General features: G+C 51.2%; 1 protein-coding gene across 4 annotated transcripts in view; it reads left to right on the top strand.

Annotated features, from left to right (window-relative positions):
* The window catches only part of Dlgap4 (DLG associated protein 4), a 154,424-nt gene that overhangs the window by 103,232 nt on the left and 34,075 nt on the right, over window positions 1–17,117 (top strand). The window contains exon 1 of one of the 4 annotated variants that reach the window (XM_036186426.1): window positions 2,700–2,815. The exons of 2 other annotated variants lie outside the window; for them this stretch is intronic. Coding sequence is in view for 1 of the 2 variants with exons in the window: in XM_036186425.1 (XP_036042318.1) it covers window positions 3,802–3,832 (31 nt within the window). In the remaining variant the exon portion in view is untranslated. Of the gene's footprint in view, window positions 1–2,699; window positions 2,816–3,014; window positions 3,833–17,117 lie in introns of those variants that run through there. One more of the 4 variants, XM_036186425.1, reaches the window with a different exon arrangement.

The raw sequence follows: 17,117 nt of genomic DNA, 5'->3' as shown, positions 1-17,117 counted from the left end.
CCTGGAGCTAAGCATTGAGATTTAATCTGAGCTAAGCAGATTAAATGTGCCACCATGAATTAATGATGTCTGCAGTGGCCAGAGTTACACAAACCTGCCATTCCTGACTTAACCCAGTTACACACACACACAACAACCCTCGGATTGGGGGTGGGGTGGGTAGTTCACAAAGCCACTGCAGCCTAGAAGTGTCACAGTCAAGGTCACTCAGCAAGTAGGTCAAGGAGAAAGGTTTCTCATTGTCCTGTAGGATTAAGAAGGAAACAACTCAAGGACTTGACAAAGAGCAGGAGGATCATCTGGCAGCCGGAACAGGATCAGAGGCTGCCACACGGGTCAGGCAGGGGACAGTGGCCCCACCAGGGCCATAGGGTCAGAGGTGATAGGATTCTCCTATCGGTATTTCCTACTGCTGAAATAGGTGCCTCTCCTGACTGGGTAGAAGGCAGGCTCTCTCCTTGGGTTCTACCATGCCTGCCTCTCCTGACTGGGTAGAAGGCAGGCCCTCTCCTTGGGTTCTACCATGCCTGCCTCTCCTGTCTGGGTAGAAGGCAGGCTCTCTCCTTGGGTTCTACCATTGCCTTTGTCCCAGATATTCCTAACTAACTGAGTGCCTACTATGAGCTGAGTGTACAATTAGACTCATCAAGGTTTTTTTCCTCCCCTTCTCTCCCTCCCCCGCCCCAGAGACAGGGTTTCTCTGTGTAGTTTTGGTGCCTGTCCTGGAGCTCACTCTGTAGACCAGGCTGGCCTCGAACTCACAGAGATCCGCCTGGCTCTGCCTCCCAAGTGCTGGGATTAAAGGTGTGTGCCATCAACGCCTGGCAATCCAGAGAAATATGATCCAGACCTGAGGACTGATGAGCAGGCCTCCAACCCAGAATTGAAACTTTTAGGCCAAACAAGAGAGGGGGCATCCGGTCACCCTAGAGGCAGAGTAGTGCATGAGTCTACTTCCTATCACTGGGATCAACACCATGCCAAAATTAATTTAGGGAAGAGCAGGTGTATTTCATCTTACTCTTCCATGTCACAGTCCGTCATTGTCATTGAGGGAAGTCAGGGCAGGGACTCACGCAAAGGCCACGCAGGAAGACTGTTTACTGGATTAATTCTCACTGGCTTGCTCAGCTACCTTTCATACATAACACAAGGAGCCCATTGTGGGCTTTTAGCCCAGCACAGTTCCCAGCCACTCAGTTCCTTAGCAGTCCCTAGTCGCTGCTCTTCCCCATTCCCTGCTCCAGCATTATTAGCTTAACACCCATAGGGGAGGGGGAGGGGGAGGGGCTCAGTCAGGTTCACGCTGTGGATTTTAAGTATTGAAGCTGGGTGTGATGGCGTAAGCCTTTAGTCCCCAGCACTTGGGAGGCAGAGGCAGGAGGAGTTAGAGACCAGCCTGGTGTGGAACAGCCAAGGCGACATAGAGAGACCGTCTCTAAAAAAAAAAAAAATTTAAAGGTGGGGTGGGGTGGGGAGGCTAGCCTGACTCGGAGCCCCTGGGTGAGGACCCAGTCAGTCCACAGGTGGTTCCCCATACACACTGTACAGGACCCGGAAAGATCACCATCAGAAGTGTGCTGAACTTCCTCCAGCACCAAGGTCTCAGATTTGGTGACGTCCAAAGTGAAGCTGCCCAGGAGTTCTTCTTTTCAATCCAGTGAGCTGGATTCAGAGGGTCAAAGACTCCATTGTGGAAGTTCTGTTTCTGCCTGATTTATCTCCAGGGGACACATGGGGTCCACAAGTCCCGAAGAGAAAAGGGGACTTGCCCAAGGTCGTATATACAAGGAGTGTGAATTGGAATGGTAGAGGTGAGCTAAAGAGATCTCATGGTAGGTTGGCTTGGGGTGTCAGAGTCCATCAAGAATTTACTTTGCCTTTTCCTAAGTCAAGCAGATGAAACTGAATAGCACGGTATTGCCAGCTACTGCTTGTAAAGTGCTTAGCACGGTGCCTGGCATCAAATGAGTTTGTTGCTCTCTTCACCATTATGTCTTAATGCAAAAGGAAGACGTCTGCTGGAAACAGTGTTACCTTTTCATTCCTTCATAGCCTTCCGTAAGATCCAGATGAAGAAAGCAGGCAGCCGGCTTGCCTCAGCCACCGGCAAGATCTGTCTGTGCCTGGCAAGATCTGTAAGCAGAGTGCCAGGTCTGCGGGAAGGGAGGGACTCACTCAGGGAAGAAGCAGGAATGGGTTCGTGCAGCATCGCGTGCTTTTGTCACATTTTACAGAGAATGACAGGCACGGCAAGGATCGCTAAGGTCACACAGGTGTGATACTGAACCCATCCTTTGGATCCTAGGACGCACATCCGGGGGTGGGAGGAGGGGCAACGAGAAACTGCTAGGCTGCTGAGTAGCTAGGACCTGCGTGCAGGACGAAAAACCCACAGTGGGCTCCCTCCTCGGCCTCAGTTTCCCTACCCACAGCAAGGCGCCGCCGCCAGGGTGGCCCGCACCGACACCGGGCCGCTCCGCCTGCAGTACAGACCGCGCGTTGCGTTCCAGCTGGAACCGGTTTGGCGGGGCGGTTCGAGAGGGCGGAGCCCCCCCAGCTCGGGCATGCGCGAGCCGGCGTGGGCGCGCACTCCCTTTCGGGGCCGGCCGGCCGGCCAGGGCGTGGGCCGCGCGGGACGCGTGCGCGCCTGCGCAGCTTCCCCGGCTGCGCGCGCCCCCTGGTGGCCCCGGAATCCCGGGCGACGCGCGCGGCTGACGCGAGGGGCGGGGCCGGCGCGGGGCTTTAACCCGGAGGCCCCGCCTCTCGGGCGTACAAAACCGGAGCCTCGGGCCGGGCCGCGTGAGGGAGGAGGGTGAGTGCCCGCCACTGGCCGCAGCTGCCGCCAGTCCGTCCGTCACTCCGTCCGTCTGTCCGACCCACGTCGCCGCCGCCGCCGCCGCCGCCTCCTCAGCCCGGACGCCCGGGGCCCGCCCAGCGCCGCCCGGAGCAGCCGCGGCCCCGCGAGGAGACGGGCGCCGCCCCCGCCCGGCCCTGCCCTGCCCTGCCTTCCCGTCTGTCCGTCCGTCCGTCCGTCCGTCCGCCCGCCCGCCCGCGCTTCCGTCCTTGTGTCGGGCCGCCGGCCCTCGGGCCCGTGTCCCCGCTGCGCCCGCTTTGTCTCTCCCTAGCTCGCTGTCTCTTTGTCTCTGCCCTCGCGCTCTCGGCCCCTCCCTCGCTCCGGGATCTCGGGTCCCCTTTCCCAGCGCTCCTCTGCTCTCTCACAGCCACGGGTTCTGGCACCCCCGTTCTTCGGGACACCCCCCCCGATCTTTGGGGGCCTCACCTTCAGAACACGCTCCACTCCCCCAGGCCTCCCCTGAGCTCCCCACATCCTATGGGGGTCCTCCTTGATCCTTGATTCCTGGGGGTTGCCTCCACCTACTCCGCATTTCCCCGGGGGTTGCCTCTTCTCTGGGGCCTCCGGAGAACCTTCTACATCCCTTAGTGGCTTCCTTGAACCCCAGTATCTCCCCAGCTCCCTAACTTCAGAGCCACTCTGCCTTTCCAGATTTGTCCGCTGTGGCTGTCACTGCCTCTCCTTGTTCTCGGAGCGCCCCACTTCTCCGGACCCGGTCCCCCGCCTCGCTCTCCCCGCCTCTCTTCCGTGCATCTGTGTCAGTGGTCTCCCTGCTGTCTCCAGCGTTGACGGCCTCCCTCTGAGCCTGCTCCTCTGCCGGGGGAATCTTGCTCCCTTGCTTCTCTGCCCGACCCCCTGTCACCCCTTTTCTCTGCTCCTTGTCTCTCCCTCTCCCTTTCCTGTCTCTGCCGGGTCTCTGGGTCTCTGACCCCCATCCGGCCCTCATGGCTTTGTGTCTGGAGCTCTTGAAGCAATGTGAGTGGTGGGGTGTCCGGGTCGGGCCGGGCGGAGTCGTCCCGCAGGCTGGCCGCGGCCGAGGCTCCATGGGGTTGGCGCTGGGGCAGGGGCTGGCGCTGGGGCAATGAGGCTTGGGGCCTCTAGACCAGGGGGACAAGGATGGTGGGGCCAGGCTGTCTGGCGAGGGGGGAAGGGGGGCCTTCCTGCTCCGAGGCTTCTGCTTTAGTTGCTTGAGTGTGTGGAGGGCGCCCTGGGCTGGGCATCCCTGCTGGCTTGGCCCTGCATGGCCTGGCACTTTGTGATTGCTTGTGGGCAGGCCTGGGCTATTTTGGAGCCTACCGCAGGATGTGATATCACTTGGGCGTTTATTTAGACCCAGCTGGGGGTGGGGGCTGCGTTCTTGCCAACTTGAGTAATGAAATTTTGCAGGGAGGGGGTGTGGCCTCTCAGGCAGCTGGGCTGTAGGGTTGTGGTCAGAACTTTTTCGGCCACCCTGAGTGGGCAGGTGAACAGAGGTCTGTGAAACGTGGTCTTGCTAGGACCAGGATGAATTGCAGAGGAATTGACCTTACTATGACCACCCTTGATTATTGTGTTGGATGTCTTAGACTCTGAATTCTTGGTTATACCAGCTTCAAGGGGTTTGACGTTGGATGAGACCCTTGGACTCTCTAAGTCTCTGCTGTCCCATCTGTGAAAGGGGTAATGAGGAAGGCTCCAGGGTTGTCATGAAGATCAAGTGAAGCATCTTTAGACATGCTTTGTAAATTGTCACCCTGCCTTGAAACAGCCCCAGGGAGAGGAGCTTTCCTGAGAGGCACAGCTGGTGCCTGCAGAGCAGGGAGAGGCCCCCAACTCAAGTCCACTCCTACCTGTTAAGAAGTGTACCCACCTTTCCAGAATCCCCAGTGCCGATTTGCTCTTCCTCAGTCTGAAAAGAGAAGTGGGTGTGCCCAGAGAGGTGCCTGTGCTGGAGAACACTCAGATCTTCTGTGGGCCATCTATTGTTTAAAGTTGAACCCTGCTTAGATAGTGACACCTGGAAGCAAAGTCAGCTAGTATGTGGTTGTGAGCCACAGCTGCTTTTCTCTGTGGTGGACAAAGGTCCTAGTTGAAGGGTTCCATTGAGAGCTGGGGTCTCCCGTCAAGGGCCCAAGGATGTTCCAGAACCTTGGAACAGAGAGTGAGACCAGATATTGTAGCCCTCGTTCTTACAGATAAGATGAGGTCAAGAAGGGGTTGAGGATAAGGGTTGGGGATTTAGCTCAGTGGTAGAGTGCTTGCCTAGCAAGTGTGAGACCCTGGATTCGGCCCTCCTCTCTGGGGGGGCGGGGGAGAAGAGTCAGGACAAATGGAGGCTTGAACCCCTGTGTCCTGTCCATGGCCCTGCCTCTGAAGTCACTGCCTTGCTGCTGTCACCTGCCCCTGGTGTATAATAACGATTTCTAACACTCGTGGATCTTTTTCTGTGTGCTTTGTACAATCCATGGGTTGCCTGCACTTGGGAGGTAAAAGGGCTTGATACCTGGGCCAGAAGTGAAGAAGTCAAGAGTCCAATCCTCACATCTCAGGTGGTGATTCTCCCTAATTAAACTGGAATAACAAGTCTCGTCCTAAGACTAATTCTGAAACGATAGAATCCTTCAAAAAAAAAAAAAAAAAAAAAAAGAAGGGGGGGTGCAAGGCAGAATGCCAAGGTTCTGTTCTCAGTTCTGGTGCTAAACGGCTGCGTGACTTCAGACAGTTGGTCTCCTGGTGGTTCTCTGCTCTTTCCTCTGAAGAATGGGGGGTTGTTTGGATCAACCTCTTGGGTCTTTGCAGATGGCATTTGAGATTCTCTGGCCACCTGTGTGTCTCTGTGCCCTACCATTTAAAAGTATTCCTGATCACAGAGTAAGGAAGGAGAATGTATACTAATGACAGCTGTGGGCTTTTATGGGAGAGGACCTGTGTGGGTGGGAAAGGCTTCCTGGAAGGGGTAGTATTTGAGCTTAGTCAGCATACCAGACATATCAGCCTCTTCCACAGGTGATGCAGAGTGGAAATAATGTGGGAAATAAAAATAAAGCCATTCATACCTGGTTCTAATCACTCTTATTCCATGCCTCCGCTGTCTTGAGCAAGTTACTTTCCTTGACCTCTAGTTTCCTCATCGAACTCTGAAAACAATCACTTATAGAATTGTGGTGAGAATGAAATGAAATTATACATATATAAGTAAAGACCTGTACACAGTAGGCACTCAATAAATGGGAGCTTCTTCCCTCATAGTATCTGGATCAGATTTCTCTATGGGAACAAGACATCCCCAACCTCTCCCCTCATCTTTGTGGTTGGGGAAAGTACCTCGAGACATTCAGTAGTGAGCAGTAGTGATAGGAGTGTTCTCAGCTCCGGGGCCATGTGAGCCATTCTGTAATGCACCAGCTCTTTCCTGCTCCTCACAACAGTCAGAAGAAAGTGACCTTCTCCCTCTTGGACGAGTGAAGAGTAAGGGCCCACAGAGGGACGTGGACGCAGTCTTGGGTCTCCTGACTTTGTCTGACCAAAGCATTGCTTCAGAGTTGGCTGCTTTCGCCTGGTAGCCTGTCACTTAGCTGCCTGTTCTGACACCTGTTGTGCTAGGGCTTCTTTGACATTTCTCCAGTCTCTGAGCTCATCTCACACTTAAAGTCTTGAGGTAGGGCGGGGACTTGAGTCATCACCTCCCCTGACTTTTCATCTTGAGCAGCAACCAGACACTTCCCCAGGGCCACTGTCTGATGGAGCTGCCACATGCCTTCAGATTTTCCTCCCAGAAGCTCAGTGGACTTGAGAAAGGATCTCCCTGTCTCTGGGCAGAAGGTTACTGGGGTGGCTCTGAATGTAGGTCTTCATTCCCCAGGGCTCCAAACCAAGAAGCTACTGCCTGGCTAAGCCTTACTTGTGCCTTACTGTCCCCTCTGTGATACAGACTGTTGTTCCAAGGTTGTCTACACTGTCCACGAAGTCCCACCTGGCCCCAGTTGTCAGCTCAGTTGTAGGTTCATATACTTGCCTAAATTGTGACCTAAGCAGGTCACTTCATCTCTGGTTCAGCCTCCTCATATATAAAATTCTGATTCTTCATCTTTATAGATGTCACTTTCCTAAGCTCTGTCCCCGGAGATGCTCATTTGCCAGGTCTAGGGCAGGAGTGAATCCTGTGAAGGAGTCTGAAACTGAGAGCCTGTTGGCTGCACGATGGGAAAGGCTGAACTGGGAGTAGCTAGCACTTAGTGATGTCTGGCCCTGGACCTATTGGTATTCTGTGCCTTGGTTTTCTCTCTGCCAGAGTAGGATGGAAACACCTGCCTTGTTAGTGATCCCTTGAGAAGTCGTGGTTACTGCTATCAGCCTTGTTTTGGGCAGGCCTGGTTATTTGTGGCAGCATGTCACCTTTTCCAGCTGAGCCTTCCTGGCAGCAGGCACTATCGGGGCAGGCCAGGCTAATGACTGTGGAATGGAACACCTGAGCAACAATGAAATCCAGTCATCAGCAGCAATTTAATGAGGTCGATGAGAGGTGTTCAGTGTGAAGGCCGCTCAAGTTCCCGGGTTTCCCAGTGCTGGCTGGGGCTGCCTTTCCTGACTCAGCCTGGGCTGGATTCTGCTGCTCTCCTCCCCTACCCATTTCTGGAAGAGCCAAGGCTTCTTTAAAGACAATAAAACTGAATTTTAGAGCTAAAGGATGGTTGTTTCTTTTTACTCAGTAAGGAAGCAAGCTTGGAGAGTAAGAAGGACTAGGCGGATGGAGAGCCAGGTTAGAGCGTTCTCCTAGTCTCCCCCAGGCCTCTTGGAGCCCTGCAGTGGCTGGCCTAGCCTGAGGATGGGTGAAGTGCTCCCAAGTGGTTGGACCGGGATTAGCTGGGAGCTGACTTGGTGTTGGGAAACCCTCCCTTACCAGGGGCCTGACCTCTCCGCCTGGGCTGGCTTGCTGAGAGTGAGAGGGAAGAACAGACAGACTAGTCCTCTGCTCCTGGGAACTTCGGCTCTGATGAGAGACAAGGCCTACAATTATGAGAGACTGTGTGACAGTGTGTAATTAAGTGGCTGCTGAGGAAAGGCATTGTTTGAGAAGGAAGAAGTGAATGTGAGCCAGAGGAATAAGAGCCCTTTGAGGGGGTTGAATTGGCAGAGGCAAAGGGTGGGGCTGGCTGGCATTCTAGAGAATGACTTGCTAGAGGGCGGGGTTGGAAGTTAAGTGTGCATTTGGAGAGCTGAATATGCTTGCTGGTTTTGCTGATGCCTCAAGGCTCTGATTGGAAAGTTTAAGGGACCAGGGAATTGTAAGCAGCATTGAACATCAGTAGAGTAGCAGAGGCTTTGGGGAGTCCTGGAAGGTATAGAGCCGGGATACTGGGAAAGCACAACTGGAGGACTCCTTCCTTCAAGATGGTGATTCAGGCTGGCTGAGTAGGAATGAGTAAAAATGATGACAGGGAGGAGGCTGGTGCTGCACCCAGAGGAGACCCAAGGGCGAGGTTAGGGTGGGGCCATGGGAAGAGAAGATGGGATACAGGCTGCGTTCCCTGAGGAGGGCCCCACAGGGACTCCTGGGAAGGATGGTGCTGCTGGTTTGGAAAAGGAAGTGGCGCTCTGAGCACACTCCTTGTGCACCTGCTTTGGGACAGGCTCTGCGCCAGGACCTCCATAAGCAACCTTGTGAATCTGTACAGCAAGCCAGAGGCAGGTGGACTTATCAAATCCCGTTTTACAGATAAGAAATGTGGCTCCAACTCAAGGCTGGCAGGCTTCAGGCCTTGGCTCTTCCCACAGCTCAGCCCTGCTGCTTAGAAAGGAAATCTCTGCTGTCAAGGGCCAAGAGATCCTGAGCTTCTTGCCCCTTGGACAAGGGGCATGTAGACACATAATTTAAATTTCACAGAACTCAGTTTCATGAAAGATGAGCTTGTTCTACACAGCAAGTTCCAGGCCAGCCAGAGTAAAACCTTGTGTTAACAAAAGAAAAAGGGGAAGTATTTTCATAAAACTGCTTTCCGAAGATCCTTAAGGTCAGGGTTGGGTGCTGGCTTAGAATTTCTATAAGATTAGAAAGATCAAAGGCATTTAATCCCAACACTCGGGAGGCAGAGGCAGGTGGATCTCTGTGAGTTTGAGGCCAGCCTGGTCTACAGAGTGAGATCCAGGACAGGCACCAAAACTATATGGAGAAACCCTGTCTTGGGGGAAAAAAAGAAGGGAGAAAGGGAGGGAGGGAGGAAGGAAAAGAAGGAAGGAAGGAAGGAGAGAGAGAGAGAGAAAGAAAAAGAAGAGAAAAGGAAAGAAAAAGAAGGAAGGAAAGGAAAGAAAGGGAGGGAGGGAGGGGGGGAGAGAGAGAGAGAGAGATCGAGAGAGCGCCATTGTAGGCAGCATCAGTGTTGGTTTCTGGTATGTAGCCAGGAAGTGGATGACCTGGCCAGGATCTTCCAGCTGGTCGTTCTCCTCTGATGTCAGCAATACCACCCACCTCCCACCTAGTGTTGAACTTGGTCATGAGACAAAACAACCACCATGCAGTGACATCCTCTAACCCTTCCTTTGTCACCTTAGCATCCATGTGCCAGTCTAATTACACAAATATCCCAGCTATATGCTGGGGTGACGGCAACCATGCTTTTCATACCAAAATCTTAACAGAGGTTATTAAAGAAATTTTCATGCTATTTGGAACAGAGGTGACCTGACAAATGTTGTTTAGACAGTGGGCTAGCATGACCTGGGCTGTCCCATTCAGTTGTAAATGCACTAGATTGCCACTTGTCAGGTGCAGGCAAAGACGCGTTCAATCTGTTTTGTGGGTCCTTCTCTTTTCTTTGCAGCACATTGATTCCGGATCGTTACTATTTTTCTAGCCTGCTTTGCTTTGTGAAACTTTTATCCATTGTTACCTCAGTAGACCCTTATATGACTCTAGGAAGCCTTTGCAGTTATATCTGTTTAGTCCAGAAGAGGAAACTGAGGCTCAGTCATAGAAAGTGATTTGACCAAGGTGCTTTGTGAGCTGCTCGTTTATTCAACACGTTTTTAATCAAGTGTGTGCCTGGCAGTGAGCCAGCCTGGGGAATACACAGGCAGAGCTCCTTTGGAGCTGCTGCCCTGGACTCTTTCACTGCAGACCCCTCTGACTTGGACCCAGGAATTCAGAGTTGCAGCCTGTGAAACCTAGCCTGGAACATTAAGGTAAAGCCAGTCACAATGCAAGTTTCTGCAAACTGATCTTTAAAAAAAAAAAAAGGCAAAAAATGATAGAAGGTCTTCAGAATGCCTAAACTATTAATGGGAAGGTGAGGAAGGGTATCTCCACAGAGGGCCATCTGCTAGGTCTCATTAGAGGGAAGTCACCCAAGTTCCTGGTCTGTCTTTTCTTCAACCTCCAGATATTTGATTACAGTATGCACAGGTGTGGAGCCCTGTGGCCATGTGCAGAGCTGGGGACCCTCCTTGCCTCCTTTAATATTAAATGAGATGGGATAAAGGCTGGTCCTGGGGGCCAAGTCAGGAAACACTGTGGCCCACCTACTCAATTCCCATGAGTAGAAACCAAAGCTGGGGGAAAAGGGACTTGTTACAAACGCATGGTGAGGAGACAGCCTTCCCCCTCCAGCTAGCCTGACTTCCTTCCTTTCCTTCCTGGTAGGAGCCCTCCTCTTCTGCTCCACAAGTTTAGCATTCACAGCCCTCTTCAGAACCACCTATGCCTCAAGGCCAAGACTGCCCTTGAAGTCTGCCTTGATACACACTCCTACTGGCACCTCATCACACCCCAGAGTCTGTGACATCTAGGCTGCCTCAGTATAGGTATACTCAGAGATAACTTCAAGATCTAGCTGCCTGAGGGCTGGAAAGATGGCTCAGGGTAAGAGTGCTTCCAGAGGACTCAAGTTCGGTTCCCAGCACCCACAGCTATTCGGTTCTCATTACTGTCTCTAACTCCAGTTCCTGGGAACTGGACACTCTTCGGGATTCTGTGGACACACACACACACACACACACACACACACACACACACACACACGGAAGAAGAAAATCTTTAAAAAACAAAACCAAAAAACCCTAGGTTCCTGGGCCCTGCTGTCTGGAAGAGTGATGACCAAAATCTGCAGGGAGGTGCCTCCGTAAATTTTTCTCAAATTAGTTTTGTAAAATGTGGGTCTATATATATTTAAATGTATGTGTGCACATATGTATATATATACACATAATGCATATATAAACAATTATACATGTATATGGCTTTAAAATTCAAACTTTCTAAGCACATGTATTCAGTGAAAACACTGTGTCTTAGCCTAGATGCATAATCACTATGCCTGGACTTGCTGTTTCCCTCCAGAATCCTCTGCGTACATGCACAAACTCAGTCCAACAGCTGTGTCATGTGCATGCCTTTGTATTACATCATCTCTTGTTGCTCTGTACCTGGCCTTTTCCACCTGGGTATGTCTTACGTAGCTTTCTCTGTGGGCACACACAGGTCCATGGCCTCCTGTTTCCAGTAATTGTGTGACTATAGTAGACCACCACCTGTTCATCAGGTCATCTGCTCAGAGGTGTTTAACCTGTCTGAGTTGCTGCTAGAAGCAGCGAGGTCTTTCCTACGTAACTGCATGCAATTGTAAAAACAGAAGCTTTCTTACAAGCCAAATAGCTGTTTCTGAGAGTCTATACACTTCAATTTTTTTTCAGATATTTCCAAATTGAAAACACACACACACACACACACACACACACACACACACACACACACATTTTTGCCTTTTTAAAATTTTTGGCAGATAAGAAGCCCAGGCTAGCCCTTGAACTCTTAATCCCTCTCAAGTAATCAGATTATAAGCATGCATCAATACACCTGGCTAGAAATATTCATGTTTGTAAAGTACCCCACTCAGATTCGCATCCCTTAGTTAAGAAACTACTCTTGCCATGGTGGTGCACACTTTTGATCCAAGCACTCAGGAAGCAGAGACAAGTAGGTCTCTGGAGGCCAGCCCAGTCTATGTATTGGGTTCCAGGCCAGCCAGTATTACGTAGTGAGACCTTGTTGCACAAAAAAATAACAAAACTCCACTCTTCTAGTTCAGCCTACAGTTTTTATTAGAGCAAGGCCCAAGGCAGGAAAGAAGTTGGCCAGTGCCACTGAGTTATCCTCTGCCTTTCACTGTCCTGTGGAAGGAGGCAGTGAAGGAAATGGGGGGCATAGGTGTGAAACCGGGACTGAGTGAGTGAACTCTGTTAGGGGGCCCTTGGTGCCTGTTTGTCATGTGGTCCCAGGAAAAAGCCTCCCCCCGCCCACTTCCTGTGAATCTCCCTGTGTGCTGTATTTGCTTGGCAGCGCCAGGACCAATAAGCTTCTTTAGCTATCTCCCCTTGCCAGCTTGGTCACTGTACCCCTGCCCGCCTCCCTCTCTCAGAGTTTAGATGGTTTCCTCATCTAAATAGTGGGGAGGCCTGTGGCTGGCTTTTCTCATGCTCTCTGGGTTACCGGGAAGATCTGGCAAAGCAGCCAGTAGGGAATATGGTAAAACAGCTGGGAGTGCAGTAGTCCCAGCCAGAAATGTCGTGTGGCGTTGGGGCCAACCCTTGGTGGGCTGCTGGTCAGCCTGCAGTCCAGCAGCTCCAAGGCAGCCCTTGGTGGTGTCTTTGTTCTGTGCCCAGGGCCAGGGCTGCACTGAGCTTCCTGAATTTGTTCTGCCCAGGTTGCTGGGATCTCCACGGTACACGTGGAACAAAAGAGCTCAGGTGACAGCAGATGCAAGAGGGGGGTCAGGGAGACCACAAGGCTGTCTTTGTGTCACCCCTGAGGTGGGCCCCATAGTGGCTACGGGACGAGGAAAGAGAGGTTCCTCCCACATTTAATTGGTAGGAAAACAGCTGGAGAGGCTTGTATGTACCCTTACCAGTCAGAAGTTGGGGTTCATCTGTCCCAGGCCTCAGCGCTGCCTGTCTTTTTAGTTTTACTTTGGGTTTAAAAACCAAAGTGAAAGGAAACAGCAAAGCAGGAAGCAGCCGCTTTAAATCCTGCCCAGCTGGCAGAGCATCGGGGGACCTGTGCAGAGCAGGCCTCACTGTCCCTGCTGGGTCCCACCTGTGTTCAGAGGTCTGGCTCGTGGGTGGGGCCCAGAGCGGAGAGGCGCCAGGCTCTAGACAGCCATGGCGCCCTGGCTAGGCAGTCTGGGAGTGTGCCAGTAGGACGGGTTCCCTGGTGAGGTCAGTTCACCCGGGTGTGGTCCCAGCAACAGGCCCCCCAGGTGGAAAGCTACTGCCTTTTAAACACGCTGTCTTCCGGGACAGGGCTGAATAGAACTGGGTCTGGGATGGCCTGGGAAAGAAACCAGGGCCTCAGAATTCAGCTTTCACAGAGCTGTTCACTCTCTCTAAAGGTAAGAGCAGGCACTGGCCTCTGCCTCTGCCTCTGCCTTGAAGTAGTTTCTTCTCAGTATCCAGCTTGCCTGAGAGCCCTTGGGAATTCAGCCCATCCATCTTCAGCTAGAAGGCTTCTGTCCTCTTTAATTCTGAGGTGGATAGGTGGCTTCAGGCTAGGTCTTCCCTGCTCAGAAGCCCCCAGGGTTTCCATTTGTTTCTGGGGGGGAGGGGTCTTCCCAGCTCCTTTCTTCAGTGGTATGGATTTGAGTTTCTGGGTTGAATTGCTATCCACTCCCTGAGGATACTTGCTGAGCATAGGTGTCAGAAAGCCCCCTGTTGAAGGGTTACATTGATAATCCACATCACCATGCTACACGCCTGTAACTGAAAGGTAGCATGGTGATCAGCCCATGCCCCTAGGTTCAGGCAGACCTGTTGTTCAGAGCTGTTGGGTTCTTTGCTTACAAATACAGTGGCTCCTATCACTTGATTAGTCTTACCCTGAAGACAAGAGAGGAGTGTAAGGAGGCCCAAGGCTTGGTGCAGAGGCCATACTGATGCCTGGGGGAAAGACTTAAAATACCCAGGCTCTGTGCCCATCCTGGAGAGGTGTCAGCAGACTAACGAGCTATGTGGAGAGCAGCCATTAGCTGCCTTTTTGCTAGTAAAGGGCTCTGGTTGGGGACTGAAGAATTCAAGGACTCAAGGAGAAGGGCTTTAGTTCCCCCAAGCTGGTAGGCTCAAATAGAATTTTTGAAGGAGGCAAGGGCAGGCTTTCCAGAGGTCAGGATCTGCTCAACTGGATTGATCTGCCCTGGGCAAGTACCTGTCCAGCACTGAGAGCTGGGCCTTGTCTCTGCAGAGTGCTCATCTGGGTAGACTTCTTCTTCTTCTTCTGTGAGCTGTGACGGGGAGGGAGCCTGTTGTGCATGTGTTGGAAGCAGATTGAATAGTTCCAGACTCTCCTGGAGCTTTCTGCCTTCCCACGCTTCCCACGCTTCATGACGTGGCAGTTGCTCTGTACAGGGGTGTGGTCAACAGTCAGGAGGTGTCTGCTGCCTGTGCCAAGTCAGGAGGGGTAAGGGGCGGGGCTTGCATGACAGTACCCAGTAGAAGCAGGACTAAACTACAGCTTACTTACCCCAGCAGCTTCCTCAAAGAGGACAGCACTTGTGAGAGTGGAAGCAATCCAGGAGAGGCCTGGTTAGTCAGGGAGCTGCTCCCTCCTCAGCCTTACCTCCACTCTGCTTTCCAGTCATGCACTGAGTACCAGAGGTGAGCAAAGAAGGCAGGGAGGACATAGAGAACCAGGCTGACTTCCATCCAGCTTGGGGACTCTGTCCAAGCAGGTAACAGGTAGACAAGATACCATGATTTTACTAAGAGGTTGAAAGAGACAGGGCAGGTACTAAGAGAGACCTATTTGGGAAGCTCAGAGGACATCACTGAGGGTAAGGAGGATGGAGAACAGCCCCACCAAGACCCTAAGGGGAGTGCTTCCTAATTTTTAGGAACCAGAAGAAGGGCTGGGCACATGTAGATGGGTGGGTAAACCTGGTTAGCTCTGAGATGAGCAGCTTTTTTTGCTCACTATGAGTGAGAGCCCAGGGTCCTGGCGTGTTCCTAGTGTGATAATGACAGACCAACAGATTGTCTTCAGATGAGTGTCAGAGCTTCCAAACATGTATGAAGGCGCATGCCTATGATCCCAGCACTCCAGAGGAGCCAGAACCAATGGGCTCACTTCATGTTCAGGGCAACCTGGTTTACATAGCAAGTCCTAGGCCACAGTTATACACTGAGACCCTGCCTTAAAAAAAAAAAAAAAAAAAAAATTGCAGCTGGGTGGTGGTGGCGCACACCTTTAATCCCAGCACTCGGGAGGCAGAGGCAGGCAGATCTCTGTGAGTTCAAGGCCAGCCAAGGCTCCAAAGCTACACAGAGAAACCCTGTCTCAGAAAAAAAAAAAAAATTGCAAATCCACCTACTGTTTTTCATAAGTCATTAACATTTCAATATTCCCAAATTATTGATAACTTTCTTGAATGCCCTTCATAGTGCCCATTGCTGAGGGAGGCAGGTGCTGCTTTTAATGGTGAAGGAGCAGAGGTAAAGTGACCCCCTCCAAAGTCACACTGCGCCGCAGTCAAGAGTGGAAGCCCTGGTTCGTGGCTCTTGCTGTCTAACACTGCTTTTGATTAAGAAAGCCAAAACAGAATGCTTCTGGTTCTTTTTTACTTCCCCCAAATGAACTTTTGTTTTGTTTTTGTTTTTTGAGATAGGGTTTCTCTGTGTGGTAATTCTGGGGGCTGACAAGATGGCTCAGCAGATAAGGACACTGTCAAGTCTGATGACTGAGTCTGACCCCTAGGACCCATTTAAAGGTGGAAGAGGGCCAACCCCACAGAGTTGTTTCTGACCTCCCCCGCCCGCTCACACACAGATACATGGTTTTTAAAGCAATTATGTTACAGCAGTAGGATTAGGATAATATTTTGTTTCATATTGTCATAAGTGGATCTGTAGTATATTCTGTTCTGTTTTTGAAGTTCGTTTTAATCTTGTACACTCTTAGCTGCTTCCTAGGGTCCTGTGATACTAATAGATATTACTGCCCCATCCACCTCCAAGCTTCATATTTTATTTGAATTCATTTGCTGTTTCTTAAATTTCAGGGAAGAAAGGCAGATTACAAACCAGCACCTGTTTGTAAATGCATCTTACTTGGGTTAGTGATTGGTGTGAACACACTCACCCGTCAGCCCAGGGAGCCTGAGGCCTGAGTGCACTGCAAGACCTCAATCTCAAAAGTCAACAAACAGATGAAGAAAGACAAGTCACAAATCAAATTAGAGGATCAGGCCTAGAGTTTTAAATATATATATTTTCTGTGCCTTTTGTGTGTGGGGTGAGAAAAATCAAAGCCATTTGGTAACTGCAGAGGGCCATGGTAAGAGCTCCCACCCCAGGGTACTCTCATTACTCTGTTCCTCAAAATTTATGGAATTTACTACTTTGTGCACACAGCCCAGTGGCATTAAGTGAATTTTCATTGTTCCACACTTCTCCATCTGTCTCCAGAGCACCTCAACATCCCAAAGTGAAACTACATGTGGACCACTCCTTGCTGCTCCAGCCATCAGTGTCTGACTTGACCAGTCTGGGTGCCTCATCCAGGATCCCATTTTAAGATGGAGATATTTGAAAAGTAGGGGTACAAGGAGTCTGTGAATAATTAGCTCCCCTGGTGGTAACTACATCTCCTTGCATCCTGTAGCTGGATTCCAACAGGACTGGTAAAGGACTGCTGCTCCCTGGCAGAGTGCCCTCACACAGAGTCTATGGGAAGCCTGGCATACACACACACCCTCGTGGAAGCAGAATCATGGGATGGGGGCCCCAGACATAACTCTTCAGTTGATTGCAATAGGATCTGAGCCATGTCTGTCCCTCTGTCTTAATCAAGGCTTCCTTTGAGAAGGGACAGTACTTCAGAATAAATAAGACAAGATAGTAGACTTCCCTTTTCATCCTTAAGAATATATCTTGGTATCCAGATGTGTTACTTGAAAAGTAACCCAGGCTCCTGGTTTCATCTTTGTAGAAGTGATGGAGATTAAGAAGTAAGATGACTTGCCCAAAGTCTTATACCAAACTCCAAACATGGCTGAAACTCAGCCATGCCTGCTCTGTGAATTATGCCTCTCCAGTATTTTTTTCTTTCTTTCTTTCTTTTTGTTGGCCAATCTTTTGAAAATCTGGACTGGGGAGCAAGGAACTTTTTTTATATTGCTGGCTGTGAGGCATTGCTGTAGAAGCTCCTGGGTCGGTCCTCCTGCTGGGAGGATATGGGGTAGGGTAAAGGTTCTGGCAGGAGATCAGGGATGATGACTCTGTGTCATGGGAATAGCATCCTACA

Source organism: Onychomys torridus, chromosome 4 (genome assembly GCF_903995425.1).
Source record: "Onychomys torridus chromosome 4, mOncTor1.1, whole genome shotgun sequence".
Lineage (NCBI taxonomy): Eukaryota > Metazoa > Chordata > Mammalia > Rodentia > Cricetidae > Onychomys > Onychomys torridus.
Note: the sequence above shows the minus strand (reverse complement) of the source record. Positions and strands in the feature narration are given on the sequence as shown.